The 8,905-nt window shown below is 46.4% G+C and overlaps 1 protein-coding gene across 2 annotated transcripts in view; it reads right to left on the reverse strand.

The window, feature by feature from the left end:
- Positions 1-7,695, reverse strand: part of GPC6 (glypican 6) — a 1,085,955-nt gene extending 1,078,260 nt beyond the window's left edge. Inside the window, exon 1 of one of the 2 annotated variants that reach the window (XM_077855187.1) lies at positions 6,835-7,695. In XM_077855187.1, coding sequence (XP_077711313.1) covers positions 6,835-6,994 — 160 coding nt within the window. In that variant the 5' untranslated portion in view covers positions 6,995-7,695. The remainder of the gene's footprint in view (positions 1-6,834) is intronic. The other variant, XM_077855188.1, reaches the window with a different exon arrangement.
- Positions 7,696-8,905: the final 1,210 nt, after the last annotated feature.

Raw genomic sequence — 8,905 nt, forward strand, 5'->3', positions numbered from 1 at the left:
ACTTAGCTTCTAAATACTTCTTGCTTTCGACTTCATTCCACTTCCAGTCACCACTCTAGTTCAAGCTAACATCTTCTTTTCCTGTATCTGCTTTTGCTCCTCTTCAATCCATTCTCCACAGAGCCATCAAAGTAACATTTCAAATCAAGTCCAGTCTCCTGATTGAAACACTTCAATAGCTGCTCACTGCCCTGGGCTGAAGGCCAAAGTCACTGCAGTGAGCTCCAGGGATTTCAGGGTTGAGGAAGGAAAGAGACAGGACCATGAGGTGGCAGCAGGACACAAAGAACTTTATTTGGGTGGCACTTTGACAAGTTGTAGGGGAGGGGAAGTCCCTCATAGCTTGAGGGCTTGCAGACACAACAGAGGAGCCTCTACCAGAAGGGGAGGAGGTTCCGGAAACTCCCAGAAGTTGGGAGAAATCTAGGCAATGTTGCTCAACTATAGGGTGGAGAGGGCAGCAGCTTGAGTTTTTTGTTGTTTTTTTTTAGGTCCCAGATTTGTCCTATAAATGACTATCAGGAGTTATGCAGTTTTACAGGGTACATACAACAGGCAGGCTCTAAATGGTTAAAAATCTATTTGGGCTGTTTAAAACAACCAGATGTGTAAAAACTTGAGCCTAGCACCCACAGGCTTTGGAGCTAAGGGTCCATACTATGATGAAAAAGTAAACCACCCAGGGTCACCATGCCCACGCCATCTTTGGACAGAGTATTAACCTGACCCACAGGCTCTCTCCTAGTTCCCTAGTCCACAGGGCTTTGCATTCACTCGCTGTTTTCCCCCGGTTCTAAAACTCCTCTCCTGCTCTCACAGTCTTCTAACCATAGAAGTCCTGACTATGTCCTCAAGCTTCAGAGCCCATTGCCCATTTGCTCTACCTCAAGGAAGCATTCCAAAACTAAATTCTTTCCTAGAGCCAAGTACCCTGGGGCTTGCCCCTATCTCAGCCATTCCTTGTGAATGGTGCCCTTAATGGCTGCTTCCCTGCTAGGATTAAAATTCCCTGTGGCCCTCTAGACAGCACCTGGCAGAGTGGATTATGCATAGTAGGTATACAAGAAATATTTACTGAATGAAGAAAAAAAAATGCCTAAAGGGAATAGAGAATGAATTATAAAAATAAATTTTAAAAACCTGGATAATGTGTAAATGTGGAATCGAATTTCTATTTTTGTTACTAACTGGTACATTTGTTTAAAAAATATTTTTCATCCAAGGTTATTAAAAACTCTTAAATACTTCCATTCAGGATTATTAGAATTTTTAAGCCTTTACCCAAGACTTACTGCTATGCAACCTTTTATTTACAAATATGCCATCCCAGGGAGTAAATTAAACTTTCAAAGGGTATCATATAAATAACTGAAAACTGAATAATACTGAAGATATCTATGAAACTACTTAAAGTACAATTATGTCCCAGCTAAAGAATTCAGTAGAGCAGAATTTGGTCTGCAAAGTATAAACACTAAGTTTAAAAGAATATTCAGTATTCTATTTATATTGTCAAGAGGACTGGCCTTGCTAGAAGTCTTTTGAGAGATGTGAATTAAGGGGGGAAAAAACAGTCTTAAAATGTTACTTTGGTAGGCTTAAAATATAAGATTAAGCTAATAAACTATTTTATCTGTAATTTCTTTACTACAATTTCTATCCTAAACTCCTATTTCTGTACAAATCTAGTGAATGAATCGTAGGTCACTTTGGTCTAAAAGTACTCAGTAACTTTGTATTTTGTGTTCATAAAACTTACCCATAATTGTAAAAGAGCATTAGTCACGCTCTTACATAAATTATAATGCAATGTTTATACTAGAATATTTTAAAAGATATAATGCTGTATATTTTAAATCACTTTTGATAGCAGCTTACATTTCTACTCACCAGCAATTTCTATGTGGTCCAGTTAAAAAGATGTGAGTTTTATGTAAAAAAGTATATCAGTCAACTCAAATGAACTCTTGTTCTCAATGATGACATATTATCCTCTAATTAAATCAGCTAAGACAACTCTGTTTGCAAGGATCATTCTAAAATTAATTCCCAAATCAAGAGTTTAACAAGTGGCACTCCTAATAGCCCAGATTTTAGATTGCTTTGATACCTGGAATTAATGTGATTCTTTTAGACATCTAGTGACTCGATAAATCATAAAAAAAAAAAAAAAATTGACGTTCAGCTAACTCGTACCTCTCACACTCTTCTTCGAAAGCATTTTAAAGACATCAGCTAACTCAAGAGAGGACAAAAAAATCAGAAATCTCTGAAGTAGACAGTTAAACGGAAATTAAATAATTTATTTCAAATGAGGATATTTTATGGGTCTGTAAAAGAGTAAGAGTTACCAAACACTGTTTTTCCATTTATGTGGTGATATCTACATGCAAATTGAAAAAAAAAAAAAGCGTTAATAGCAAATGTATTAAATAAGTTAGTTTGCTAGGGGAACAGAGGGAGGGAAGACAGGTTCCCTGGGAGACCCACCAAAGAAAGAAAAGGACTCTTGGACAAAGATGAGGTAAAAATGAAGCATTACATATTCTGAAATTTGAAAGCAATAAAGAAGGACTGGAAAAAGTCGCTGCTAGATCAGCAGAGTATAATAGAATATTCTTTTCTTAATTTGATTTTGGGGTAGACTTTCAGAATGTTAAGGTAAATTCATATTAAAAAGATGAGAAAGAGTTTAATGCTTTAATATCTACCTGTGTAGTGCGGCTCTCAAAACATCTGAGACACAAAAAGGGACACTGATAAAGCAATTATATTTTTTCCTAATCTGTGAAGATAAACTTCCCTCCTCCCTCTAACCCCATGATAACTTCCTATAGCAAGCTTTGTTGCACTAATCCATTACTCATGTAGGCCTGGTACACTGAAAAATACCAACACATGTTCTTTTGTTTGCATCTTTTATGTAGCTATGTAGAAACTTTAAAAAAAAAATCAGGAAAATGCATAAATACAGGAACAATTTAGTGATAGCATGGCTAATTCCTGAGAACATAAAATTCAAAGTGATTTTGAAAAACTGTACATGTTACAATAGAAAAATATTCAGCACAAACTGTGAGGGAATACATACGGTGACTGATAATACCAGGCTATATACCTAGTAGATGAAGAAAGAACTGACTTTGCACACATTCATTCATTCAAGAAATATAGAATGACAGTGGGCAGGATTAAGCCTAGGGCTCCAAGACCTGGAGTCAGAAGGCCTAGGTTGGAATTCCAGCCCCATCACTTTCTAGCTGAGTCATCCTTGGGCAATTAATTTAAGTCTCTCTGCTACTCAGTCTTTTCATCTATAAAATGGAGATGATGGCAACATCTACAAAATTATTAAAAGGAGTCAATAAGGCAGTCTGTAATGTTTCAGAAGCAAGCAAGTAATGTTTTAGAAGCAGGTAATGTTTTTAAATAGGTGCTGGGCACGTAGTAATTTCTACATAAGGGATTGTTAAATACAGCTGCATTAGGTAACCAGTGAAAAAAGTAGACACATAGGCCAATAAGTCACCATGCGTCAACTACAAGGACTTATAATTAATGACTCCAAGAAGCCTCCATGCATGGTGGCACAGTAGGCATAAAACAACATTCCCTGAATTGCCCAGTCTTTTAAGCAGATGCTCTTTTCAGTTGTTGAGTTCTTTTAGAAGTTTAGAGCCATCAAGATGAGTTGGGTTGGAAAATGAGATAATATTACGGATGTTCAGAGACAAGACTGGAATGTTTCATACCTACCTACCTTGGATCAAAATAACATTCCTAACAAAGAACCTGATGATCCACTGCTCAGTATCTTCCCAGAAGATAGAAGAAAGTAGGCAAGCACACTGGGAAAGCTTTGGGCTAGTTATCTGGAAATTTCGATACCACAAGAATTACTAAGTATTAGAATGGATTGCTGTGAGGGGCTCCTGGGTCTTCCCCTTTGGAGGTCTTTCAAACAAGGACAGATGGTCTATCTGATCTGCCTGGGATGGCTTAAGATCAGGGCTGAGTGAAGATTAATGGTACAACCTGCCCCTTAAAGGCCTCCCAAGCACTTTCTGAGAGCATGACTTTCTATATTACCCATCACGGCCCCTCACCTATTGAGTTTGAAGAACTCCCTTTTATCCTAGAATAGAAAAGGGCAACACTATTTCACAATTGTGAGTTCTGAGTAAAACTTTAATAATGTCACGATGAAACATAATGTCCTTATTACTTCTCAGTTATTTTACCAGGCAAGCTACCTGCAAATATCTTTCAATTAGTAACAGTTCTCATGAATCTAAATTATGAACAGCCGTTCCTTTAAATCCACGTTTTCTGGCAGACTGATGGCATATGCCATTTCTCAAGTAAACCATTAAAAGTCCATATGAGGAAAAGGATGAAAAGGGAGTTTAAAGAAAGGATAACCACCATATACTAGATAATGAAATGTAAATAGTATCAGGAACTAGGGAAGAGCAAAAGAGTGTTTTCATTTAATATTGGGACATATTTCCTAGGCCATTATTCCAACAACATGGAGCATTGAGTAGTTCAGTTTGAAAATATATTTGTATATATACATATATATGTATATATATATATATATATATACCTAGTATACAATTATCTTTTACTTCATTTGTTTCCCTATCAGATGTGCCTCTGACCCCACCATGACCTGTATTTTGATTATTTCCACTGGCATCAAAGCACACCAGGGTTAAGGCAAAGTCAACAGTACCCTTAGTCCTAGAAAGTGACTTTAACAAAAAGTGCAGGTTTTAGAACTTAATGGCTAATTAGTGAACCCTGTAATTGTCAAGAGGTGGAGGGAAAAGGAAAAAAAAAAAAAAAAGAAAACACCCTGTAGTTAAAAATCTACCAAAGGATTTATTTTAACCACTGGAAAGGTTTTCAGGAAAGTAAACGGTGAATGCAGAAATTATTTACCCTGAAAACCTTCCTTTTGATATTAAGGAGATTTGCATCACGCTAAGGATGAAGTGCAGTCTCCTGAAAGTCCCATAATCCACTAAAGAATATTTAAAAATACTAAATCCACTAAAGCAATTTAAAAATACTTAACTATTTTCTTCTCTGAGATATCACATCTGAAATCAAGCTGGGAAATATCTGTGTTTAAAAGATACAGTTTGAAAAAGCCCAGATTAGAGGAGAAAAAAGTTCCTAGAAGTGAGCCATACTATAGAACCTTTTTAAAAGTTGAATTCCCTGAGATTCGGGGTGGAGAGAGAAAAAAAAAAAAGCAAAGCTGATCCTTATCAATTAATTAAAAAGAATGAAATAACAGTAGACAAAGGGGAAGGAGAGTTAAGAAATTTAAGGAGCTGTGGGGGCAGTCGCTCTCTATTCACTGATTAACAAATTAAGGAGTTCTGGAAAAGGGAGCGTAAGTGACAGGGATAGAAAAGTAGTCCTCGAATTCACCCCGGGTCCCGCCTCCGGCTCAGCAGAGGCTGGCAGCGTCGGGCTCAGAACTGAAAGGGGCTCCCTGGCTGCGAGGCTCGCGCCGCCGGCGTGTGTAGGGGCTCCCCCTCCCCCCAGCGCCTACACGTACGTACATGTGCTCTTTGCGGAATAAGTGAAAACCTTCCCCTGTAGAGCCTGTGGATCAACCGTAAGGAAACAGCAATTCCGTCGCATGTCGAAACCGTGCGGCTCGAAGATCTCTGCAAAAAGCCCTTTGCACTCCCTCGCCGCCCGGCTCCCCGGCCAAACGCAGAGGGGCGGGCGGGAAGGCGGCGCGGGGCTCCGAGCATCCGAGGGCGCCGAGGACCTCAGCGGCCGGGCGCCAGCAGCATCCCCGGCCTCTCGGCGCCCCCCTCGGCCGCGCTCTCCCGCAGCCCCACGATTCCCTCTCCCCGACACGTTTCATTCACAGAGCCCCGGAGCAGCTCCCCTTCGGTTGGAGCTAAGAGCCGGAACACGCGCACTGGGGCTGCGGCGCGAGTCGTCGGAGACCGAGCGCTGCCCGCACCGCGGCGCCCGGGGAGGGGGGGGGGGGGGGCTGGAGCCGCCGCGCAGGAGGGCTGGCGGGGGGCGCCCGGGGCCCGGGGCACACCCGCGAGCGAGCCACCCGCTTCGGTGGGCGCAGCTTCTGGGAGCCGGCGGGCGGGCGACGCCGCGCCGGGTGCCGGGTGCCGGGTGCCCCCCGACCCACGCGCGCCCAACCGCAGCCGGGGGACCCTCGGCGCCAAAGCCCGCCCCGAACCCGAAACTGGCAGCCCGGGAACTCCCCCGAAGCAGCCGGGACCCGGCGCCCCCCGCCCCCCGCAGCCTCGCCCGCCCCCGGCCCGGGCGCCGTGCGCTCCGCGTCCCGGAAGGACCCGCAGGGCCGAGCGGGCGGCCAGGGGGGCCCCCCGCGTGTCTCCGCCGCCCCCGCCGGCCCGAGCGCGGGAGTGGGGAAGGCGCCGCTCAGACGGTGGCGCTGGGCAAACTGCGGCCGCACTTCCTCCAAGTTTGCCTGAGCGAGAGGCGCGGGGCGGGCGCCCCGCTCGGCGACCTGCCCGAGCCCGCGGCCGCCCCGGGGTGTCCCGGCTGCCCGGCCCGAGGGGGCGCGCGGGAGGGAAGGAGGGCGCTCCCGCGTGTGCACACAATGAGGCGGCCGAGACGCGCACCTTCCCCGCGGGAGCAGCCGCCCGAGCATCTGCCGCCCGGCGCGGGGGCGCGGGGGCCCGGGGGCGCGGGGGCGCGGCGTCCGGGAGAGCCCGCACGGAAAGTGAACACCGAGAACTCAGCAACAGGGGGCAGGGAGCAAGGGGGCGCCGGGCGGTCGCCGAGGGCTGCAGCCTGCCGGGCCCGCGCGCCCGCGCTTACCTGCGATCTCCTGGTAGGGGATGTCCGCCAGGCTGAATCCCTTGGCACCGTACGCCTGGCGGACCTCGCCGCAGCTCCGAGCCTTCACCTCCGCGCCGGCCGGGAGGGACAGCAGCAGCCCGGAGAGGGGAAGAATCACAGCCCCGATCCAGGAAGGCATGGTGCGGCGTGCAAATCCAGCTCGGTGAACCCCAGGGCCCGTGCGCTCTTCACCTTGCCCCTCGAGCCGAAAGCCCGCCAGAGCCAGCGGCGCGCTGCTCGCCGCTGCCCAGCGTCACCCCCTTCCGCCAGCCGAGGGGACGAGCCGCGCAGCCCTCTGGACCGCGCTCAGCAAACTTTTATAAGCCAGATGGAGGATGGCAAGCCAACCAGGGCTGGCTGGGAAAGCAGCCGCCTTGCTCCTTTAGCCCCCCAGACCGAAAACGGTGCAGTAAAAACGAGAGAGCGAGAAGGCAAAGAAATGTTTAAAAAGCCACCATGGGTGGGGGGGGTGGGGGGGGGCGGGGGTCAGGGCTGCGATCCGACTTCCGAGCCGCAGAGTCGCAGAGCGCGGCGAGCTCGGCTCGCCCGAGTGTGCAGCGAAGGTGGGAACGCGCGCCGGCTCCCCGGAGAGGGAGGTGGACGGGCGAGCGCGAGGGTGTGCGCGCGTGTGTGCCGGGGCGGGCGCGGGCTCTTGGGGACGCGTGTGCGTGGAGGTATGTGTCGGGGATGCACGGGATCCGGGGGAAACCTCAGCTTCACACGGGCTGAGGGAGCCTCTGAGAGTCCTCCTGAAATAGGGAGAGAGAAATCCCGGAGACAGACACAGGAGGCTGGAGGGAAGGAGAAAGGAGGGGAGAGGGAGGGAGAGGGAGAGAGAGACAGAAAACGTGCTACACGGAGCTCGGCCGAAATTCACAGGAAGAGTCAAAGGCAAAACCTGGACTGGATCTCTTGCTACTCGGTTAGAAGAAAGAGGGGGAAGAGGAAGCGGTTCTATGTTCTCACTCCCTTCACATCCTTCACGCTGATCCGAAACGTTTCCTTTAATGATAGAAGTAAGTAATGTAAAGTATTCTAAGTCGTGAACCTGTGTGGTTATCAAACGACGCTTTTGTGGGCTTAGATGACAACGCGATTCCAATTGTTGCTCTAAAGAGGAGCAAGGATTTACGACCTACTGAAACACAAAGCCCGCGTAGAAATAAACATATAGGGGCACCCCTGAGTTTCAGCACAATCATCGCTGTAACTGTCTCCTCTCTGTTTAGCTTTGTGTTTTATTTTCTAAAGACAGTCGGGGCACACAGAGACCGGTAGCTCTTTTATTATTTCTGGGGTTGGGCTCATAAATTTCACCCTTCTTCATTTCAAATATTACATAATCTTGGATCAGGAATCCTGATGATTAGATTCTAGTGGGTAGAGGGACAGGAAAGCTAAGGAGAAGAAACACAACAGGGAAGCGATGGGAAGATGAGGGAGCAGGGGTCAGTGGGGTGCACGGAGGAAGATACTGGGGAGGGGAGCGGCTTCCTTCCCTCCCCCCAATCTCACACATTGGGCTTAACATTTTCTTCCAAGTTAACAGAATTCTCAACTGGGGAATCGATTCACTTTCCTCCCGTCTCACACTCAAGCGTTGTGAAATGGAATAAAAAATGAAAATTCAGGGTAGGCTAATTTCTTATTGACTTTCTTATGTTAATGAACTCTGCTAAGCAGAAACTGGTGTGAAGACCCAAAGTTCCTGCAACTACTAAGGTACTTTAATCCAAGAAAAAAAAGAAAAAGAAAAAAAAAAAAAGATACTGTTTACTCACTTCTGTGGCCAAATGTATATAGGTCAGTGCATTACCCAAAAATTACTATAGGATAATGTCCAGTTGTATGGAGCTCACCTATAAAGCTACACACAAGTGTTTTTCTGATGATGGCTGTTAATGACCAGAATGACTCATGAAATTTAAGTCATTCTATTATCATCACAACACATTAGGTACATCTTTTTCCTCTCTGATTAATTCCTCCTTTCTTACTCCACTGAAAAGACTCTCAAGTTTAAGATACAGCTTCATTTAAGCCATGGAAA

This window comes from Canis aureus, chromosome 17, assembly GCF_053574225.1.
Source record: "Canis aureus isolate CA01 chromosome 17, VMU_Caureus_v.1.0, whole genome shotgun sequence".
In the NCBI taxonomy this organism is placed as follows: domain Eukaryota; kingdom Metazoa; phylum Chordata; class Mammalia; order Carnivora; family Canidae; genus Canis; species Canis aureus.